The sequence below is a fragment of the Poecilia reticulata genome, chromosome 17, assembly GCF_904066995.2.
Source record: "Poecilia reticulata chromosome 17, P_reticulata-male-v2, whole genome shotgun sequence".
Classification (NCBI taxonomy): Eukaryota; Metazoa; Chordata; class Actinopteri; order Cyprinodontiformes; family Poeciliidae; genus Poecilia; species Poecilia reticulata.
In genome coordinates this window covers 17,813,507-17,836,755 of record NC_088846.1, presented here as the reverse complement: position 1 = coordinate 17,836,755, position 23,249 = coordinate 17,813,507, and the positions used below count along the sequence as shown (strand labels likewise).

The 23,249-nt window shown below is 37.9% G+C and overlaps 1 protein-coding gene across 5 annotated transcripts in view; it reads left to right on the top strand.

Annotated features, from left to right (window-relative positions):
- Positions 1 to 23,249, top strand: part of cacna1eb (calcium channel, voltage-dependent, R type, alpha 1E subunit b) — a 64,103-nt gene that overhangs the window by 9,514 nt on the left and 31,340 nt on the right. For 4 of the 5 annotated variants that reach the window (XM_081598338.1, XM_008434231.3, XM_081598340.1 and 1 more), the window contains exons 3-6: positions 1,132 to 1,395; positions 5,709 to 5,814; positions 7,421 to 7,560; positions 20,811 to 20,914. In XM_081598338.1, the coding sequence (XP_081454464.1) occupies positions 1,132 to 1,395; positions 5,709 to 5,814; positions 7,421 to 7,560; positions 20,811 to 20,914 (614 nt within the window). Of the gene's footprint in view, positions 1 to 477; positions 1,037 to 1,131; positions 1,396 to 5,708; positions 5,815 to 7,420; positions 7,561 to 20,810; positions 20,915 to 23,249 lie in introns of those variants that run through there. The other variant, XM_081598341.1, reaches the window with a different exon arrangement.

Genomic DNA, 23,249 nt, shown 5'->3' with positions numbered 1-23,249 from the left:
AAAGAAAAAAAAAAAGGGAGCGGCCCTAAGATCTATTTCACGTTCTATTTTTACCCCTGACTTTTAATCCAATATTAGCACAATGGCCCAGTTTCCACATGTTGCAACAGTCTGCTACTGTTAATGGAAAGATGACAACACTGTACGTCTGTCAGGCGGCCAAAACTATTCCTATGGAGGAACAAACCTCTCATCTCTCCAGATGCCGCATGTCGTTCTGCGCATTATGTTGTACATATAGTTTGATTTTGATTTCACACATCTTTTCTTTTCCCACAGCACCCACCAGCAGCTTTACATAATTGTGTTTTGAACCCACACAGCCTGCTGTATATAGTCACTTTTTTTGTTTTTTTTGTTTTGGAGGATGTGTTTTTGTTCATCCTCAACAAACTCTAATTGCTATGGTAACTAAATGCACGTCCCTCCTCTGCAGCAGCTTCCATTCAGATGAATTTTGAAATGTCCACGAAGTGCAGCGCTGTGGGAGGGGACAGGCGGTGCTTTATGCGCTCCTGGTTGATAATTTTTTTTCCTCCCCCTCCCCTCCTTTCCAGTGGGTGATCAGTTCAAACGCGAAAGACGCTTCAAGAGATGAGGCAAACTGGCTTATTTTCCAGAAGTTAACCACAGCGGGAAGATGCGTAAAGTTTTGAAAAACGAGTCTCGGAACTCTCCTTCTGATGGGCATGTCGTAGTTTTTGTTTCCCGCGCTTTGCCAATTCACTACCGGCTTGGATGTTGGTAGAAAATTACAACTTAAGTGGATATTTTTCTCTCTCCTTTTTTTTTTCGTCCTATAAACTGCCCTAGTTAGAAAGGCGCGCGCGTTAAAAGTTATTCAGAGCTGATTGTTGCGCGCGCTGAAACTGTTGATTTCTTTGCTACCTTGATTTGATTCATGGAAGATTTTTTCAGAAAATTGAAGCAGCTGAATGGTATAATAGATTTTTTTTCGCCTCGTGGAGATGGAGTGAGAGGATTGTGCAACTTGTAAAGGAATCTCACAGCTCGAAAAGCTGACAGCGGACTAAAGGTGGAAAATCTTTGCATCGTTCACACTTTTCCTCGTAAGTAAGACTGTCTAAATTGGTTGACTCCTTATTTATTTTTGATTTTATTGCACTGTAGAATGGCTCGGTTCGGAGACGAGTCCGTTCCCGCCACGGTGGACTCCGGAGATGGCGACTTGGAGCGCGGTGGCGACGGGCAGGACGCCGCGTCCGGCGGGCTGACCGCTTCCATGAAGCAAGCCAAAGCGCAGAGGGCCCGGACCATGGCTCTGTACAACCCCGTCCCTCACCGTCAGAACTGCCTCACCGTCAACAGGTCGCTCTTTATATTTGCAGAGGACAACATCATTAGGAAATATGCAAGGCGGATAATAGAGTGGCCATATCCTTACATTAAAAGCATGATTTGTGTTTTAAAATGTTTTTTTGTTTGTTTGTTTTTTTAATAAGTTGTTGCTGCGAGTCGTCAGTTCAGAACCATGGATAGCGAAGTTTTTTTTTTCTTTCTTTCTCAAAGACTCTTAGTACTGTTTGCTGAGCTTCTGTCTTCTCCACAATAATGAGTCCGATTTACTGAAAAAAAAAAAAGAAAAAAAAATCACGTTCATATGTTGCTGTGCAACTTACTCTGCGCTGGTTCTGGCAGGAAACAGAAAGTAAGCATGTGATGATCATTAGAGGCAGCTCTGCTCACTGTGGGGGTGTCATGTAGGCACATCTCTGCTGCCTTAGTGCTCATTGGAATATGAACCTGGCCATGAGTAGGAGTCAGTTCAAATTCAGCAGGCAGCGCTTCACTGGTTCCCTGCTGTAGTGCTGGCAAGCCGTTTCCCTTTCTTCGGAAAGCTTTCCAAGGAATTTGTTGTGTCATTGAACATCATGCGCACAATTCTGCAACAACAAGACGACAAAAGACGCTTGCCGACTTTCTTTTTGTCCTCACGAGTCTGTTAGAGCTCAGTTCCTTGCATCATCAGCTCGGCAGCACCGCTCTGCTGCCATATCTGCCCACCTCTCCTCCTGCCTCACACCCCCTCCAGATCGCCGTGCCAGTCTCCTACAGTTACCTAACCACATGCTCTCTGTGGGCGTGTGGGAGTCGGGAGAGTGGTCAACACTAGCTGGCCGCTGATGTGTGCATCAGCAGAGGCAGAGGTGCAGTGCATGTGTGGGAGAGAAAATGGCCAGTGTAGTAATTTGGCGGCTGTGAAAACAGCACGTGTCAGAGTGTTGACTGGGTGAGACCTGAAACGTCCAAAAATCTGAGAATGTGGGTGCAAAGCAAATCCCTGTGAATATTTACAAGTCAAGTAACACTGGTTGTTGCACACTTCTACCAGAGGATTCAGCGAGTCGCTTACTTATTGTAAATTTATTGGTCCGGGAAAGCCACATTCGCATGTGGAAAAATAGCACTTTGAAAAGTATCCAGATCCCTGGGAAACCAAAAGAGTAATTTGTTTTTATCGGGTTTTTATGTAGCAGACCATCGCATGGTACAATATAATTGTGAAGTGGAAGAACAGGATAAATGGATTTTCAACATTTTTCTATATAGAAATCTGACAAAACATAATGTGAGTTTTCATTCAGCCCTTTGAGTTGGTGTGTTTTAAAACGGTTTAAAACACACCAACCACAGTTCTAGCTGTATGTTAGTATTTCAGGTGTGTGCCAAATCGACCTTCCTTTCTTACCAGATTTCCTGTCTCTGCTAAAGAAATACATCTCCACACCATAATGCTGCCACTACCATGTTTCGTAGGAGGGGACATTGCGTTAAGTAGTGTTATTTTCCAACAACACTTTGTGCTCCATGTGTAGGGGGAAAAGTTCAGTTTTGGTCTCATCTGGCCAGAGCAGCCTTTTCACACGTTGCTGTGTCTCTTACCTAGCTTGTGACAAACTTTAGGGTGGTCTCTTTCTGCCGCTGCTTTTATTGTTTCCAGTTTTCTATAAAAAACATTGTTTTCATTTGTTTGGACTACAACATTGTGACTCTAATTTAAAGCAGAATTTGTGATCCATCAAAGTCAATTAATTACTGTCAAGTATGAGAGATGAAACATAATAAATCTTTAGCAAAAGACTAAGGAAGTTTACTGTAATTGATTGCAATAAACCAAGTTAATATGTAATCAATTTCAGAAGAAAAAACTAATTTTCTGGTCATCTGAACATGTTTGGACTCTTGTACAAAACAAGATGTCTGAGATGTTTACTTCAGTCAGTGTTGACAGAGATCATTTGTTATTATTATTTATTCTGGAGGAAAGGGGAGATGTGTTGCACCACCGCCGCATTAATTTGGCTTTTTCTTGTCGAATGTAATAAATTAATCCTTAGAATCTTTAAGGAAAGCAGCACAAAAATATATACTAGAACAAGGAAGAAAAATGCAAAGATCACCTGAGACCAGATGAGAAAGTCAGTAGATGTAATAAAAAAAAACAGCAACCTTTATTATTGTTGTCTCTGTACTTTATTAAAATAGGAATTCTGGTCCATAATAGGTATTTACTTTTTTATATTTTATAGTGCTACAAGCACAATCTTTAATGTATTTTACTCAAACTTTTCAAGACAAACTGGAGCAAAGTAAAGGATGATTGCAAAGTGGCAGGAAAATTATGATTTATGATTGTTTATGATTGTTTTCAAAATGTTTTTAAATAAAAACAAATCTGTAAAAGGTGGCCTGCATTTAGCCCTCTGTACTCTGAGGCGAAGGTACACAGCACAAGGCCTAGTGTTGGGCGGATTTAAAACATCAGTTTATAAAGAGAGGCAATAAAAAATATCTGAAACTTTGAACATCTTTCGGAACACGGATAATCAGTAATTACTCATTTGCAGTTTGTCATGAACCAGGTAGGGTTCTCCAAATACATATGGAGGAAGGCTCTCTCCTCAGAGACCAAACTGAACTGGACTTTCAGGCGTACATCCCAAATGGTAAATGTGGGGAAGGAAAACACTACTGCACGCTGAACATGTCATCCTGACCGTAACAAAATAGTGGTAGAAGTATTATGCTGTCACAAGGCTTTCTTTCAGCAGGAGCAGGAGCACTTCATGGTGAATGGCAAGATAGATGGGGCTAAATTAAGGGCTATCTGGGAAGAAAACCTATTACAAGCTGCAAAAAACTGATAACTTTGGTGGAGGTGTATCTTCCAGCAGGACAGTTGCAGTGGAAAGGTTTGGATCAATAGAAACCAGACCCGGTTATTATTTACCCCAAAATTAACAAAAAAGAAAAGCTTTCAGTTTTAGTTTACTGTTTGTTGCTTTATGTTAGTCTATCAACTAAAATATAAAAATATGTGGGAAAAAAAGTTGAAAGAGTATGAATAATTTTATGTTAATTTAGAAAAATGGAAATGTGGTTAGTAGACAAAGGGGCCAAAACCTTCTGAATATATGAAAACAGGTGGTAGTTATCAAGACCGAGGATGAGATTAATGATGGATCAACTGAGTGAGAAGTATGAGAAGTATTTGCATCGTTATCTATTTCCATCTACTTTCTGATCCCGACATTGTCAATGTGAGTCGTTACGTGTCTCGGAGGACCCCATCTAAGCTCTCCTCCTTGAGTCAGTGACCCCATTTCGCTCTTAGCAGGAAAATTAATAATGAGCAGCACATCCCTCTCGGGAACTCTGGTGAACTGAATGTCACAAATGTTGGGGCTTAAATAGTTTATGCCACTTAACACATGTACATGTGTCACTCTCCAGAGGCCAGTGAAATCTCAGTTCTTTAGTAGTTCTGTATTATCTGGCGTCTTAAAAGAATTTGCTCAAAATTTGTCTTACGGCTTTGGAAGGTTTGGGAGCGGCAAGTGCTCTTTCTGTGCGTTAAAAGGGAAACGTATGTAACGACATGCTAATTAGGAGTGCAGTTATAAAGGGCATGTTTGTTTATCCTTTGCTGTCAGAAAAAAAATAATCAAAGCCTACCAGATGGAATTGAAAACTACTCAAAAAATCTTGCAGACTCTTTGAGCTACAATTACCAATTACATCAGTGTAGATTTACTGTAAGATGAAATGAGGAAACATAATGCCAGACATATTTCTGAGTGTTACCTCAGTGACACATTGGTGGATCGGTGCAGTGTTTTTCATGATTTCGGCTTTAAACAGAAAATGAATCCTGTTCCTGTCTCTGTTCAGACATTAACCCTGTATGCATTTTAGGTGTTTCAATTAAAACCTTAGTCTCTTTGCCAGAAGACACACAATCTTTAAAGACTTGTGATGCAGCGACAGTAGACTGAGTAAATAAAAGCTTCAGCCTGCTGTCATGTCAGCTACTGGAAGAGAAAGAAACCCTAGTTGTTTGCTGTACTTTGTGCAGTTACACCGTCGGGCCAAGGTGACTTCACAGCGCACTTGTTCCCTCCCTAACCTGCTCTTCTTTCTCTTCATAAAAAGCACTTTAAAAAGCATGTTGCCATGGATACTTGCAGTCTGTAACAGATTGCCTTCAATACAAGGAAAAATGTACCATGGTGGTACTTCATCCATCACACAGTTTTTTTTTTCTCCATTTCCACTAAATAATATGTTTTGAATACATTTAGTGAGCACTGCTAACTTGACTGTTTTTTTCTCTGTTTTTTATGTTCAGTTTTTTTCTGTCTTTGTCCTTGGGATAAAAGAACTTTCCTTAACCTCTTGACCTTCACGCCTTTCGAATACATGATCCTGGCTACCATCACTGCTAACTGTGTTGTCCTGGCCTTGGAGCAGCACCTCCCTGGAGAAGACAAGACCCCCATGGCAAAGAGGCTGGTGAGGAAGAAATCTGGTTTAACAATGGTTTCCTGGAATCAGAGGGCGTTAAAAACAACTGTGTGGCTGTTGCAGGTTGTTTTGATCTATAATCTGCAGATATGAATGAAGATGTGTCGTGTTCAAAAGCTGTGTTTTAGTTCATAAAATAACATAGATTAATTAATTAGAGCTTAAGGACATTTTTGTGATTTTATTGAAAAAAGTCCAAAGTTAAAATTGGTAAACTATGCTTTGTTTGTTGTTTTATCAGGTAAGGAATAACAAAATTGCAAAAACGTGTTTCTATTGCAGTTTTGTGAAATACACAAATTTTGAACCAGATGAAAATCCTCCTCACCCTAGTGCGAAAACTTTATTAAAAAACGTGAGTTTTGTTGTATTTCCATCAAGCAGTTATTTCTCAGAATTCTAATTTGCGCAATTAAAGGTCAATGGAAACGCAGCTAATGACCCAAAACATACCAGTAAAACCACCAAGTCAATTTTACATAATATTCCCCCTTATAGCATTTTAGACTACAACAGAAATATTTTACAAAAATTACATTAGGCAAAAATCAAAAATATTCATCAAGCAGTTCAAGTGAATTCCATCGAACAGTCATTTTTACATAACCAGTCATACCTACTTTTTCAAAACATTTTTGGTTCCAATAGCAAAAGTCTTTATGTTTACTATTGAGTTACGACTTTCTTCATGACCATGACATATTTGACTTAGAAACAGTTTAAAAAGCAGTGTATGTCATAGTTATGGATGAAAATGTATTCTAATCAAACTATAAATAACATAACTTTTAATAAATATTGAATAGGTGTAGTTGAGCTGTGTGTTGATGAGTTAACAATTTTCCTTTTCATTCCTGATGGATTTGAAGGGAATTAAAGGACATCCCATAATTATTTCTGCCAACACACAAAGTGAAACTTTATACTATTAGCATAATTCTTGTCTGAGTCTAAACAAAACTTTTTAATAAATAACTTTTTATGTTTGTGAGAGACAGCTCAAATTTCTGTCATCTCTTGCATTGATGGGTTTTTTGGAAATACTCATTTGGATTCTAATTGGGTCTAAAAGGGATTTTCCTTCTCCAAATCAGCCTTCTTTTTTTGTTAAAACCTAACAATGTAAGCTAAGTGTGAAAGTGAAAAAAAAAATAAAAAAAATACTACTCACAGGCCATGTGGTCTCATAGTCCAAAATCACTTACTCAACTTTTCAGCATTCAGTTGTAGCTGGTTAAAAATGCACAAATTTGTCATGTGTTTCAAAAGAAAGCACATTAAAAGTGTTTATATTGCAGAAAAAGAAATGAAACTGGCCATATTGAATAGGTGTAGTTGAGCTGTGTGTTGATGAGTTAACAATTTTCCTTTTCATTCCTGATGGATTCGAAGGGAATTAAAGGACATCCCATAATTATTTCTGCCAACACACAGAGTGAAACTTTATACTATTAGCATAATTCTTGTCTGAGTCTAAACAAAGACAGTTTGTATGATTACATAGTACATTTCATCAACATGCCACACTTTATTATGTAACTATAGTTTTTCTCTGAAGACCCTTCTGACATCTGTACCGACTTTACTCCCACAGGAGAAGACAGAACCTTACTTTATTGGGATATTCTGCTTCGAGGCCGGGATCAAGCTGGTTGCGCTTGGTTTTGTTTTCCATAAAGGGTCCTACCTGAGGAATGGGTGGAATGTCATGGACTTTATAGTCGTTCTCAGTGGGTGAGTTACATCAACCATTTTAACCAAAATTGTGGTGAGCAATATTTCTTTTGGTATTCACATGAATGCCAAAAGGGACTAGAGAGGATGTTTTAAGAAAATAAATAAACTTCTTGAGGAATCTCTGAACATGATGGTGCAACGAATGATTTTACGTAAAATCACGGAAGTTATGGGCAAACATAAGCGTCATGGAGAAGCAGAGCGTCTTCAGTCAGAAGTTTCTTCAAATTTGCCGTAATACAGACTGCTACAGGAGATCCTTTCTGCCCACAGCCACACTATGTGAAGAATCTTCGAATAAAATGTGTTATAGCAACATTTAATTTCCTTACAGATCAATAAAGTATTTTTTAATTGAATTAAGCCAGGATGAACAATTAGATAGGAAAGAAAAAATAGAGAGTGGCTCATTCCTGTCACTGCTTTAAGAATAACACCATCATCGATCCATACTCCAAAAGAGCAGCCATTAGTAGACTTTTCTAACATTTTTTGAATGTTAGTCATCATAAGTGGAGTTTTTTGTGATGGATGGGCATTTAGGATTTATATTAATTTCAAATAAATGCCATAAGGAAAAAAATAAGATTCCAGAAAGACAAGAAACCTAAATTGTGCCTCATGCAGTGAGCTCTGCATGGCAGAGGACAACATTGTTACACCTAGAAAGGGGTTTTAGTAAAGTAGTGTAATGTCAGCAGGGGACAAACATGCTTTTGATTTTCCAGAGATTTTTAAGTTTAGGTTTTTTTTTTCCAATAAATGTCAAGGATATCTTTTGGGATGTAAGCTTTTTAATTAACACATTACATCAATGTTAATATTTGGTTTGTTTTAAGAACAAACATTAGAGCAGTGCTTCTAAAGCATAGGCTTCTAGATGTCTGCTCAAAGTCTGCTCAAACACAGCTGATTCAGATGGTTGCATTGCCTCCTCAGCATGCTGTCAAGCACCCAGATGCTTGTTAATCACCCGTTCATTTAAGGCAGGTGTGTGGCAGCAGGGAAACTCCTTAAGCATTCAGGACTGTGTGTCCTTAAGATCAGGACTGAGAACTGCTGCTTTAGAGTAATCAGTCTCTGTGTTAGATACATATGTAGGAATTCTGCTGAGATAGGTCTTACAAAGGTTTTCTGGTGAACTAAGATGTAACTCAGTTAAGAAATAAAACGACCTCAAGGGGTGTTTATTCATCTACCACAGTACTTTCAACTTTTTTTTTTTTTTCACTTTCTCGAGGCAATAATTGGCTAAGAGGCATTGCTTTCTTGGTTCTGATCTCTTTTTCTCAGTGAATTGAAAATTCTGAATTAAACTTTCAGTCAATTTGATAAACCATCACTCCAGTATTTTAGTGAAAGGACCGGATTCATTTTTTTATTTTTATTTTTAGATTGCTTGCTCTTTTCTTTCTCACTGTTGTAACTGTAGGATGTTGCTTTTAATCAAACTTCATCTTTCACACGATTCAGCCCAGTTCCTGTCTGTGATTCGGTCCAACCCAACAAGAAAATTTCACAATTTTAGTTGGTTAAAATACCCCAAGTGGCATGCATGAAACTATGACTGTGTTTTCAAAAGAACATTTACTAAAAATGCCGGTGGGCATGAGTTATGGTAAAAATAAGATTGTAAAAAGGAGTGGAATGATGAATAAAATCAACCCATATTCAAACCTACTTTATTTCTGTAAGATGTAGCATGTGTCTTTGCAGGACTGAATGACTTGATGGAAAATTATACTTCAGAGTTTAGATTCCCTATGAAGGAACTTTTAATGTGAGAAAGGCTCCTTCCTATAATGTGCATATGGATGATACTCAGGGATTACAGATTTAATTTAAAACCACCTGAGCATGTGGCATGTAACCTTTCACTTGGTTAATAAATTAGTTAACAAGTGAGAGAAATATAACAAGTGTTGAATATTAAGTGGCTCCCTTTTCTTCCAAGTCGCACCAGCCACTTAGCGAGATTCAACCTTTGGCACACATTACCAATAGTTAATGACAGCTTTCTGTAATCTTTATGTGGAAAACATTTCTGATGTTTTTTCTTATTCTTAAATACTTACAAAAAGCCATGTGCTTGGCTCAGCCTTGTTTTTTCATCCATTTGACATACCTTTAATATCAGGGCATTTAAACTTGAACATGAATTACAGTTGTATTGTAGTTATACATACTTTTAAGAAGAACTTAGTCATTATTTGTTTTTCCAGTATGACATGCAGCCAGAGACAAGTCAGGATCATGGCATGGTCCTGCAGGTTGGTGCTTTGAATCTGAATTGAAGCAATTTAAAATATGCACATCTACAAAATGGCTTGAAAACTGATTTTCAAAAAGTGTCAATTTTAGTTTTTAAATGTGCAAAACTGGAAGAAATGGAAATGGCTGCACAGTGGTTTTGTTTTTAGTTTTGCTGACTTACAGCAAAACGGTAAATTAATATATTCGACTATATGTTGCACTGACGACTTCTCTAGGGTGTAACCCACGTAGGCGGTAACCTCGCACCAAGCTCTGCAGTCAGCCAAGTTATTAAGCAGGTATCAAAGATGGATGGATTCAAAATGATGTGCTACTTTGCTTTGACTTAAAACAAGAATTCCTAATATAATACATCTTAACCTATGTCAGGAAGTAGCACTTAAACACAAATTTAATGAAAGTGGGATCTATTATGCGTTTTATTGCATATGTTGGTACTTTTGGAAGTATACTAACTTCAAACTTTTAGAAATGTTTTTAAATTAATACTCAGCAGCTGATTCTTCAATTAATTTAGACAGAATTCATTTTTTTTTCAGTTTACCAGGCTGTGGCAGGTGAAGCAGAGGATTAATTTCAGACACTGATTGTCAAAATGTGTTGGAGCGTTCATGCGTGCTCTGCCGCTGGTGTTGACATTTATCAATATTTTTCACATGTGTGCTCATTCTGCAGCTGAGCGACCTCTAATGCGGACATGCCACCTCTCATGTCTCAGATATTCTTGTGAGCTATTGACCTCGCTGCTGTGCGTTCTTGTAGATTTATTTGTTCGTCATACTCGCTACATACATCTGCGAGAAAACATGACACATAGGTGCAGAAAGAAGTGTGTTTACACGGCACTGTCAGGCTCTGGAGTCAGAGGTAGGTGGGTGGATAAGTGGATTGGCGGTTGTGTCTAAAACTCGCTCTGATTTGCCCCCAGCACCTCTGCGAATTCAATGTGAAAGAGGCGCCAGAGACGACTCTGAAAGGCGTAGAAAGAGCAGATGGATGAGGAAGAAGGGGCATGGAATTGAAGAGGTAGAAAATGGAAAATGGGAAGACAAACATGATGAGAGTGTTAATTTGTTCCATGTAGGACTGGCCATAGTGAATTAATTGGGCTATGCTGCTCATTGTGCAGTATTCAAACATGCAGGGAGGATTGCTGTTGGCATCTTGACATCTCATTTCAATCTGACACCCACAGCTTTCTTTTTCTGCGTGTTTCTTATTTCTCTTTCCTTCGTTTTTCCCTTTCACTCTCTGTCTCTTACATAAAAAGGACACCGGCAGCACGTTTGTTGACCAGTGAATGCTGAACAGCTGGGTGGGTGAGAGATTTTCACAGCATTTTACATGACTGGTGTCTTCAGGGCCTTCAGGGAAAAATATTGAGCTTATTTGGTACTTTCTAAATTTCTCGTTAGGCATCTGTCAAAGTTTGCAGCAAGTAGCTCAAGAAAGTCCAAGTCAGGTTTACAGTAAATTTGCTGCATATGTAGGCCACACAGCTAAATCTGATCCACCTTTAAGAATTACAAACAAAATATGTTGGGGGCAGGCAAAGAACTGAATTTCTTAACAGTATGGCATACTAAGCTGTTCTTTATCCTGCTGATTCGTGCCAGGAGGCTTCACAGGAATGACATTATTTGCTAAAATATTTACATTTTTTTCTTGATACTTTTAAAAATTGATACATGTTTGTCTGTTTTAGCTAAATTATATTTGAAACACATTTGTTTGACACAGCTGGAGATGAACTAGTGTAATTTTCCCCTATATTTCAGACACAAGGGTAGATTTTCAGTTGATTAATGGGACGTGGCTTGAGATTTTTACAGCTTCACTTAAAAAAAAAATCAAATTTATAATTTGTTAATAATCTAAACTTTAAAATGGTAAATTTAAAGTTTGATTAGTAGCATTTTGTGAAACTGGTCAGCTTTTGGAATAATTTGCAGAATCAGTCTTGGCTTTTGGCAGTTTCCTTCCATGTTGTGTTTCTGTTTACTCCTCATGGTACTATTGTTTCGTTGTTTCAGCAGGAGTACATGGTTGTTCAGCTTTTATGTTTCAGCACTTTCAATCTCTCGAGAATCATCTAGTATACAGTCACTAGCAGGATGATCACAGCCTGCTAGTTTCCCACGGAGGAAACTGTTCTTCCTTCCTTCAGGCTTGTAAAAATTGAGTGTTTCTGAAAATAGAAACCTGACTTGGATTATCACTTTAAGGCCAATAGAGCGAGTTGTGTAACAGTTTGATGGAGTTTAAGGAAACTTTTGCTGGCAGAGGCTGGTACGTTATGTCAAAGATTTAAGCAGTGCTTTTCAATAACTATCATAAGGTTTGAGCATACAGGAGTAGAGATTTTAATCATTCCTCTTTGGGCAATTTAGAGAGATTTTCTAGAGTCTTGAGTACTCTCTTTTATTCTACTCTTCCCTTTACACCAAGTTTTCTATAAGATTAAGATTTGGTCCTACAGAGTACCCCTTTTTTTATTTAACGTTACCTTGTATTTCAAAGAGTTTAGGATGACAAGACTGATTCTCCTCCTGGCCCTAGTGATGCGGGTTCTGTACTGTTGAGAAGAAGAAAGAGCTGAGCCAAAAGGTGAAGCTCTCATTTTATCGATTGAGCTACTTTCCTACTCTCTTCAATGGTCATGAGTTTTGGATACTCACCGAATGAACGAGATTGTGGATATGAGCAGCCAAGATGGGTTTTCTCCACAGGGAGCTCTGCCTTAACATGGTGAGAAACTCAGTCATCCAGGAGGGACTCACAGTAGAGCCGTTGGTCCTTCATGCAAATGGTTTTGGGCCTTAGGATTACCAACTCATAGTCTACACCTGTGACATAGCAGAAAGACAAAACAGTAAAGCACTGTTTGTCATAGATCTAACACCTACAACAACAATAAAACTTTGGATGAACGTTTATGCAGACTTTGTCCAAAACAAATATAACTGAGAGAATTAATTATTTGTCATTTTCAATGTCTACCTCAGCCTGTATCCAGTAATAGCCATGACAGTTAACTCTGTGAGATGAGGAAAAACCTTCGAAAGATCAACTTAATATCTCGAGTTGAAGTTATGCTCCTTGCTTGTAACTGAAATCATGTCACTTACAGTAATAAAATGCACAAACTCGTCAGTATGCTCTCTGCAGCTCTCAAATTTTCTTCCTTGTTATCGTTCCAGTTGTGGCTGGAATTGGCAACAGACGACCTGATTTCCTGCCACCGATCTGACACAATTTTTTATTTTTTTTTTGAGGGGGGGAAGCACATATACTGCTTCCCTCTACTCACTCACTGTCTTAAACGCGCACACGCACGCACGCACGCACACACGCACACACACACGCATGCATACTCGTACTTCAGTAGCCCAGTACAAGTAAGTCAGACTTAAAAGAAAACACACATGCGTCGTAGAGGCCAGCTGGGAGTAAAATCGAGGCCACTGGGCCAGTGCTGGCGGCATTCATTCCGCTTCATATTAATAAATTGCTAGAAGCAAATCTGTTGGGACAAAGAGCTCAATTAAAACCCTTAATCTGACTGAAGAGTGTGTAGCAAAAAAATGACCGCAGCTGTGACAACTTACCCACAATCCAATTTATATCAGTGGGATTGTTAAGATGGTCGATTATACCCTGCGGCTAACAGACTGGCACAGGTGGATTTGATGCTTTGATTAGCAGTGAAATGGCCCCCTCATGACTCATGTGTGTTTGTGTTTGTGTGTGTGTGTATGGTGCTCCGAGGTTGCAGTTAGCGATTGTTGCCAGTGAACTCACCGCCCTCCCGTTGGTGGATTCATTTTGGTAACTCCCTCATCAGATCTAATAATATTGATCCCAGCTGTACGTACACATTCCTGTGTGAGTCTGTGTGTGTTAGCCATCTATTATGCTGTGTGAAGGATATCAGATTGTAGAGTGTGATACTCTGTTAAAATTGTTGCTCTTTAGACAGGATGAATAATAAAACTGGGTGGGAGTTGGGAGTGATTCATGGGCCATCTGGTGCAAAGAGCGACACACAGGACTGAGACAGCTACATGCATGAGTGACTTAACTAATTGGAAAATTCAAATTCACACTTTCCATGTTCAGTGCATTTACACACATGCCCACAATCCAATTCAATTTAAATATCAGCAGGCGTTACAGAAGTGCAGTTTTGTATTTGGATTTGTTCCAAATAATCTTTTCCTTCTTTTCTAGCATCCACTTGCTTCTTCTGGTGGATTCGTTTCGTAGTTCTGGTTGCTAGTTTCTATAATAAACTGAAGACGTTTTAATCCAGATTATTTTTTTGTCTGTTATACAGTTGACTTAACATTAGACAATACTAAGTACACTACACCACATTTCATAAATGCCAAGCCACATAAAGTCATATTTAATAAATGTAATAGTTTTTTTAATGTTAATTTATTTAAAAAAAACATCTCTAAATGAAACAAAGTATATGGCCTAATTACACACAGACTGATGTTTTCAAGGCTTTATTTTGCCAATTAAGATAATTTTCCACTTACAGCTAATTTACCAGCTAAACACGTCATTTGAAATTCAAATATTGCATCAGACCAATAAAAACATTTTAGTCACATTGAAAGTCACAGCATTCTTCATTTTTCTTTACAGTGGCCTTTAGTCCGAAGCAGGATTTCTGTGGGGAAGCCTTGATATGCTGCTAAAACACACATGTTGGGAAAACTGCTCTGACAACATGTCACCCAAAACAGTTACAGGTTTTCTTTTATTTCTACAGATATATCTGACTTACTACAATTTCCTCATGTCTTCTCTGTTTGGTGGAATGCTACAGTAACACTAGCGGGTGTGTTCTCTTTTTTGATACGGCTTATTGATCATTCAGCTTGTATCGCATTTTAATGCGCATTTCATGTATTTTAAGCTCTTGGAACTCTGCTGACTGTATTTGATCTCATTGGACGGATGTTGATGCCAGACCAAAACCCACTTGAAAACTGTTCAAATCCTAGGAGAAGTCTTAGAATCTCTGTTTACAATATTTAAAGGGAAAAATATTTTTAAATCATTGCAGAGTCACAGAAGGCAGGGCATGATGCATGAAGTATGCTCTGGAAATTCTGTTGTTTGGTTTGCAGCAGTTTGGTGGTGATAGATCAGCCTTCTGTGTGTGTGCGTGTGTTTTTTTTTTTTAAAGATGACCAGTTCCTTTCATTACAGTCCATTCAGATGTACATCAGAGTACAAACTATTCAATTCAATCCTAATTATAGGGAAGAAGGGACAGGAAAGAGAGACAAAAATACATACTAATCCGGAATTACTATGAAAAAAAAAATTGATGCCATTAGATACACATATCTAATGGCATCAATAGTACTATCAGTGTTCTTGTCCAATAAAGAAAACAGAAAAACAAACAAATACTAATTTTAAGGGTACCTAGATGGAAAGAAATGCGGACAGCATGTATTTGGACATATTTGCATTATTTATGAGTGAAAAACAATCTGCAGGCCAGCAGAAAGCAACAAACAATATCTCTCGCTGGAACAGAATTATTCATTTGCATTCCGTTCTCACAGTGATTCGGTAAAATACTAGTTTGTAAACGCTCTACCATGGCCTAAATATATAGACAATATATTTAACCTATATCAATGGGTTCCAATCAGTTGTTCATGAATGAAGAGGAAAATTAGTATCCTGCGATCCTGTGACACTATACATACACTCAGTAATTATTTATATGACTAACAATGAATAAGTGCCTATTTTTACATGGTCACAATTCAACAAGAGCATATTACTGCTGCTAACGCATTATTTATTTTTTTTCTCCCCAAAATAATTCCAATACCCTTACCGTGGAGGTGCATTATGCTGATGTTGATTTATCTGTGCATTAGTGTCTGCAACACTGTGGTGAAACAGTGAGCAACAACATAATGCTGCTGCTGATTACTGTAGTTTTTGGTGGCGTTCTTCGTGTAGGTGGAGGTGTGTGGGAGAGGGCTTGTTCTGTGCATGTAATGAATTCAGTCTCTCCAGAGTCGGTTTGCTTCAATTTCTGCAAAAGTACTTGTTGTTGAGAGCCCGCCAGGAAGAGACGAGCCTCTCTGTGTAATGGTGGATTTGAGGTTGTCACTAAAATTTCCAACTTGACTTTGATGTAATCTGCTTATTACCAGTTTCATGACTTTACTAATGGCTTTCTCAGACTGGACATATTACAGTTAATATTGCAATAAAATTATTTTTGATTATTTTAAAACAGTCTGTTCTAAAAAAAAACTGTTCAACTCTGAAGGTGGTCTATCACATTTGACCTTGTTAGATTTTTGTGTTTGTAGCAAAGAAGTTAAACAGGTTTGAATAGTTTTTGCAAAGCTCTGCCCTTGCAATTATTGATTCCAGAGAAGATTATATATTCATGGATAAAATGCACTGATTCACTTTGCTAAAAGCATTTACAAACTTGAACAAACAGCACAGGAATGAACTGGAACACTGTAAACCTACCAAATAATCGACCTCAATCTTAACCTCACTTGTCATCTCTCAAAAAAGGAATCATGTCTCTTTTAATTAAACTTATATCGATGGGTCTTAGTGCTGACTTTAATCTGATAGAAAGTCTGAGGAGGGAATAAAATTAAATGGTGATGACAAAGAAGCCTTCCAACATCCAAGATCAGGTGGTATCACCATACGGTAAAAATAACTAAATCTGGTCAGTCATTAAGAATGAAAACATAATTTTCAACATGCAATTTACACTGAAACTGTTAATAAAGACAGGATCCATATTTTTTCTGCAAATTAATACTCTTGTTTATTGTCTTTCGAGAGATGCATGTCTCCAAAGGATGGAAATAAGATCAGGGAGTCGAGTAAATTTTTGAAATATCGATTCTCTTTCCAGCAGTCTTATTATAATGCACTGGAAAACATGTTGATCTCTGATGTTGCATATTGTTTCAGTAAAAACAGTTTGTGTGAAAACTGTATCTAAATGGAATAAAATGACCTATGTCTGTGTGTGTGTGTGTGTGTGTGTGTGTGTGTGTGTGTAAGGATGATTCATCAGCTACCACAAACGGCATATTTGTTTTAATTTTGAGCAAGCCTCCCCTGAATTGTTTGTGCTCGAAGTGCAGCCTTGAAGGAGCTGCTGCAGCTGCCTGCCTTTGTTTTGTGTGTGAGGTTTGAAGGCCGTTTCCACAGACTCCCACTGCCGTGCTCCCTCTCAGTCACAGTGTCTCTCGCTGTGTCATCTCTTTGTCTGACACACTCTCACTTGTTACATTTGTGTTCACTAAAACCTAATAAACTGTGCAAAGAAATAGCAATTATTCGCGTGTGCAGCTTTGCCACCAAATATTTCAGCTTTTCAAATATGACATAGAATTTCCGCGCTCCCTTCTGTGCTGTTAGTTCCGCGGTTTGCAACGACATGAGCACAGCCATGACTTACTGACGTGTGCAGCAATACTTCTGACGCATATGCACAGGAGGAAACTATAGAAACCGTGTAAGACTACATCCTTCGTCACTGTCTGACTGATATATAATTAAGTGCGTTGAAATTTGACAGAATTCTGATCGATGAATGCTATTTCAATCCATTTTCTGTGATTTATTCTTTGGTAGAGCACAGTGGTATGGGAAATGCCTTCAGATATATTGGCATAAAACTGTTGTTTTTCTTTTCTTTTTTTCCCCATAACGTCTCTTTTTTTCTGTACTAATTATGTTTACAGTGAGGTGATGCACTGTTGGAAAAAATGAATAAGCATAGAGCAAGCTAATTTATGGCTGCTAAACCATGATGATACAAAGTTTGCATTCACTGCATCTGTTTATTTATTTTTTACCATGATCACTTTAGTTGAGAAACTGCAATGATGCCAAACAGCTGGTTTCAATGATGCAGGAAGGTGTTAAAAGTCTGATTTGTCAGTTTTTTCCTTTCATATCTTTCTGTAAAGTCAGTTTAAAAAGCATTGGGAGAAGAAAGTCAGGCACATAAACTTTCTTCTGTGGATTTATGTCCTCCATGTCACATGTCTCTCTCCTAGAAAAAAAAAAACAACAACTGCAGGAACTGATACTGCTAATACTAACTATATAATAGTGAATCTCGTAGATTTCACGACTGGCTCAGAGCTCACCTGTTTAGCTGTGTTTGTTTCCTAGATGAAGCCAATAAAAGAGCTACTGCTTCTCAGTAACTCTTTGCTTCTTCACCATCGTGGAAAGCACTCCTGGAGTTTTGTTTTGGTGCTTTTTGTGTGTGTCGGCTTTTTCCCCTCAATCCCCCAGTCGGTAGTTGCAGGAGGGCGCTCACACGAGCCTGGTTTCTGCTGGAGGTTTCTTCTTGTTAAAAGGGAGTTTTCTATTCCACTGTCGCCACATTCATGATCAGTGTGAGGGTATTATATGGATTTGAAGCAAAACCAAAACGCAAATAGGAACATAAAAAAATTATTTAATGAAGAACAAAATTTACAAAACAGTAACAAGGTAAATAGGGAATGAAACTGAAACAAAAAACAGTCAAATATGGTAACTAAATAAATGAACAATGAGAAAAAAAATAGCTTATAGCAAACAGGGATGGAAATGACAACGCAATCAGGTGAAATGAGGTGCAGCTGTGTTAGAATGAAGGAAATCAGGTGATGGGAAACAGGTGTGAAGGTGAGCAAACTGGCATGCTGCGGGAAGGTAAATAAAAAACACTTTCGAAGAATTGGGATTGAAGGGAACTACAAAATGTCTGCAAATAGAAGACAACAAAATCCAAATAAAGAACAGAACACAAAAATAAATGTAAAAAAACTAAATGCAAAGGAATTAACCCTGCCAGCAATAATGAATACAGAAACAGAATGGAAAGTCTTATAATAAATTTGAACAAATTGGGCAAATTATCAAAACAATAACACAAATGAAACCCCACCACTCAAACTTTCAAGGGTGATAACGGAGGAATTGCGGCAAATCTTACTGTTCAATTCCGTGCTGTTTGCTTGTTGTTTTTTGGGACGGGGGTGGTGGGGTGGTTCGCACAGTGCAATGATATGACATTCATGATTGAGAACAGTAGACACATGTTTTTGATCTAAACACAAACAACAAGAACTCCACAAAGTCCCAGGTTATTGATCAGACTATCTGTTCAGTCAGCAGCATGTCAGACATTCAGTTCTAATCTAACTGAAACAGTTTTACCTTAGTAAGAGCAATTGCATTTTCAAATTTAGGAGTGGTTTTTTTTTTCCCAGATGGAAATATTTAGAAATTACACAATGAATATTTTTGTTTAGCAATGGGTGTGTCGTAGTGCTCTTTTAATAAGCTAACAGTGCACAGTAACAAGCCGGGGAGGGACAAAGGTCAGTTACACTATGTCACTTACAGCTTTGCAAAACTGATCATGTTTTAAGTCTCTCAATAAAATGACAGAAGAGGTATGATTTTTTAAAAAAATCAAAAACTTCCATTCTTCCTTCAGCCTATTCAAATACGTTTGCTTTCATTTCTCAACAGTGTAGAAAAATTGCGAATAGTGTAAAAACTTCTTTTTTCCCCCTCACTTTTTGTTTATGCTTAAAGAGCCTTTTGTCTGCATCGTGAAAACCACATTGTTCTTTTAAGAATGCTGCTTTGCTTTAGTTTGCTATGAGTCTGAAAAATCTTTGAAGATTGATCGTAACAGGGGCGGTCAGCCCGCGCAGCGCTCTGCACCTGCAGTGAACTTTTTGAAAAAGGTTCTGTACATGGTGAGAGCGTTTTCAGATTTCTCCGCATTAGTGCGAGCACGGCCTCACTCATTCACTCGCTCGCTTGGCCTCTCTCCCTCCCACTGCTTTTAGGAGAGATTCTGCGTGGGTTTACACTTGAGTTTCTGCCATGTGCTTTCTACTCCCTGTTCACACACACATATATATATACCCTCCCCCACACTTCCCGGCACCATCCAAAGATTTTATAAGTTTGTATATTTGCTTGTTTGTCTAAATGTGTGTGTAGGGGTTTGCATGGGTGTGTGTGCGTGTGTGTATGTGTAAATCAGCAAAATGGTAACATCCATCCATCCATCCATTTTCTTTCACCCTTGTCCCTCAGTGGGGTTGGGAGGGTTGCTGGTGCCTATCTATAGCTAGCGTGCCGGGCGAGAGGCGGGGTTCACCCTGGACAGGTCGCCAGTCTGTCACAGGGCAAAAAAATGGTAACATCTAATAAATAAATCTAATTTCTGAAGTAAATTTTAAATGTTTGTACAGCTAAATAACAATAGGACCTGAACTTCTCTTAATTAAAGAATTAAGGCTTAAACCTGTCTTCCTCTTGGGTTACTTCTAGTACAATTTATGGATTTGAGGTATTTTAGTTAGGCCTTCTTATGGGAAACATCCACATGTGGTTTCTTGTGTAAGCTACAGCGAGTCAGTTGCTCCTGATGCTGTTTTTCGGTGTTTGTGTGTAGGTGGAGGCACATCGATGTGTGCGTGGGTAGATGTGAGTAGAAATGCCTGCCAGGTGTATGTGGTTGTGCATTCTTTGTCTCTCGCCATTCGAGTCTGGTACATTTAATGAAAATACTGTACCACTCGCCGGCTGTGCAGTTGTCTCAGGTTTTTTTTTTTTTTTTCTGTAACAAATTCACAATTTGATTTTTCCCTTTTTTAAGTAAATGGTTAGTTTCTAAACCCCTTTGTTTCATTTTGTAAATGTATAAAAGCAGGTTTTTTCAGCCACCACACACAGAAATTGTTGACCTTAAGAAAGTTTTAGAAACAGATTTAGATGCCTGTGGGTGTGCTTTACATGTCTCTGTGGCATATTGTGTCAAAAATGAGTCATTGGTTTGCGTAAATACAATAATCTACTGCAACTAGCATACCCAACATTAAACTTTATTTCAGTACAAGCCATATTAATACATTTGCCTCCTCTAGGATCTTGGCCACTGCTGGAGCCCACATGAACATCCCTGTTGATCTTCGGACCCTGAGGGCTGTGCGAGTCCTAAGACCCCTCAAGCTCGTGTCTGGGATACCCAGTGAGTTACTTACTGACCTTCGTCCACCAGATGTTGCGCCTGAATGTTTTCTTCAGTGAAGGAAGAAATATAATCTGCATGAAAGAAAACCAATCTTAAAGCACTGCGATAAAGAAAGCATAATCTGCACAAGTTATTACAATAATCGTATCTTCTTCAGTAAATACACGTTTACTCTTAAATAGAACCATGTGCAGTCAGATTTTCTTAACAGGAATATAAAGCAGTTAGAATGATTTACATGGCGTTTGCACTAAAAAAAAGCACTAAAAACTACATAACTTCACAAATGTTTATCTGTTCGTATTTTTATTGCAGAAAAGTAACACTACATTATTTTGCTGTTAAATAGAAGGTTATAAAAACCCAGACATCCCTTATGGTCCATTCAGCTGGGAGTAAATTAAATATATAAATATATCAAAACCTGTTGTTTAAATCAGTGTTTCCCAGCATTCTACTCCTTGAAAGCGTCCCTTCTTTTCACCAGGGTCACCTGCATTAGGTTCACATCCACACTGTGAAATTATCAGTATTATCACAGTTTTGCAAAAATGTGCTAAAATATGCAAGACACATTATTACAACCCTAAGTTATTACAGTGGTGCCTGTAGAAATAATCTTTTTGTTCAGCGTAAATGTTGTTACGGTGCATCAGCATACATGTAGTGTGACCTAAATTGTGGAAATTTTTCAACGTTCTAATTCTGTTAATTGAAAATGTGGTGCAGTTTGAACCTGATTTTATAACAGGGAATATCACAGCATGCCAATGCTAATAAACAGTTTGAAGACAAACTAAAACCAGGACAAGTGGGACAGAAATATTAAAATACATTTTTAAAGGAAAGAAGTTTATAAATTGATTGATTACATGAAAAAGGCTCAAAATTTAGTTTGAATCTTAGCTTAGTTTAGCACTTAATTTTTTAAAGCAGTCTTTTAAAGACTAACATATGTTTCAGTAACATCTAAGTTGGTGTTTTAATGCAAAATAAATGAAAACTACTTTTCTACTGCTTTAAAAGACAATCCATATCTCATGTAGTCTGTGCAGTGAGGGCATTTTGTTACGCTCAATTAACAAGTGTAAATTGCTTTTCTGGTCTTCTTCTATAGTGTAAAACAGTGGGTGTCTACTCACATTACAGGGCATTATCACCTTCTACTGCATAAATGCATAGAACTGCCACACTCCATTGATATTTAATGTATTTTTCTATACAATTTTTTTTCCCAGAGCAAAGAGATGTGAACCATTTAAAACAGATGAGATTCACTTTTGGTTCTCAAGCTGCCTGTTGAGAAAAAATAGTTTTGTGAATAAAACTTTGCTTCTGGGATACTCAATAAGGTTAAGTTTATAATAATAATAATAATAATAATAATAATAATAATAATAATTAATAATAATAATAATAATAATAATAATAATAATAATAATAAATAAAACAGAATACAATAGAACTTGCAATAAATTCAACAAATTTGTAAAAGCCTAATTTGTTTGTGTGCATCACTTCAGGTTAACCCAGCATTCCAATGACATCTATTGCTAGACTTTTATTTGTGTGAAAGACATTTTCGCTCCCATTACTCTCTTTCACATACAAAACAAAAGGAATGTTATTTTTTTCTACTACCTTTTCAGTATTATAGACCAGATAATGTTTCCCTAAAGACTAGTGTCAATCACGGCTCTGTGGAAGTTGGACTCATCAGTGGTGATGATAAAAGAATGCAGGAGGGTGGTGGACAATTTTATCACACAGATTGTAAAAAAAACTAAAACTAAAAAAAGCTTGTGGACCAAGTGCACTTTGACCCCTTTGATAATTGAGGGTTCACAGTGGACAGGGTGGAGGAGGAGCTTGGAACTGTAGTTGGACAATAAACTGGTCTGATCAAAACAAGTAATCTATAAAAACGGGACTGAGTAATTTCTACTCTTTGAGAACGTTTGGATCGTTTAATATCTGTCAGAAGTTGCTGCGGATGTTTTTATGCATGTGTAGTGACCAGCGGCTTAATGTTTGCTTCCTAGGCCAGAGCCGCTTTAAGTCATTGCATAATGAAAAAGTCCTGCAAGACTCCAGACAGTTGACATTTAAATGTTTTAGAAATTTGCCAAAAGGCTTGTTTTGGCTTTCCAGCAAACATTTTTTCTGTGCTGGTTTGTTGAGTACTGAGCTGACCAAAAAAAAAAAAGACTAAAACGTCACTCATTTAAAAGCACTGACTGATCGTCCGTCTACACATAGAACAAAAAGAGATACTGGACTCTAACGTGTCAGGAAGCCTATAAAAGATATAGCAAGCAGAGGGTAGAGTTCC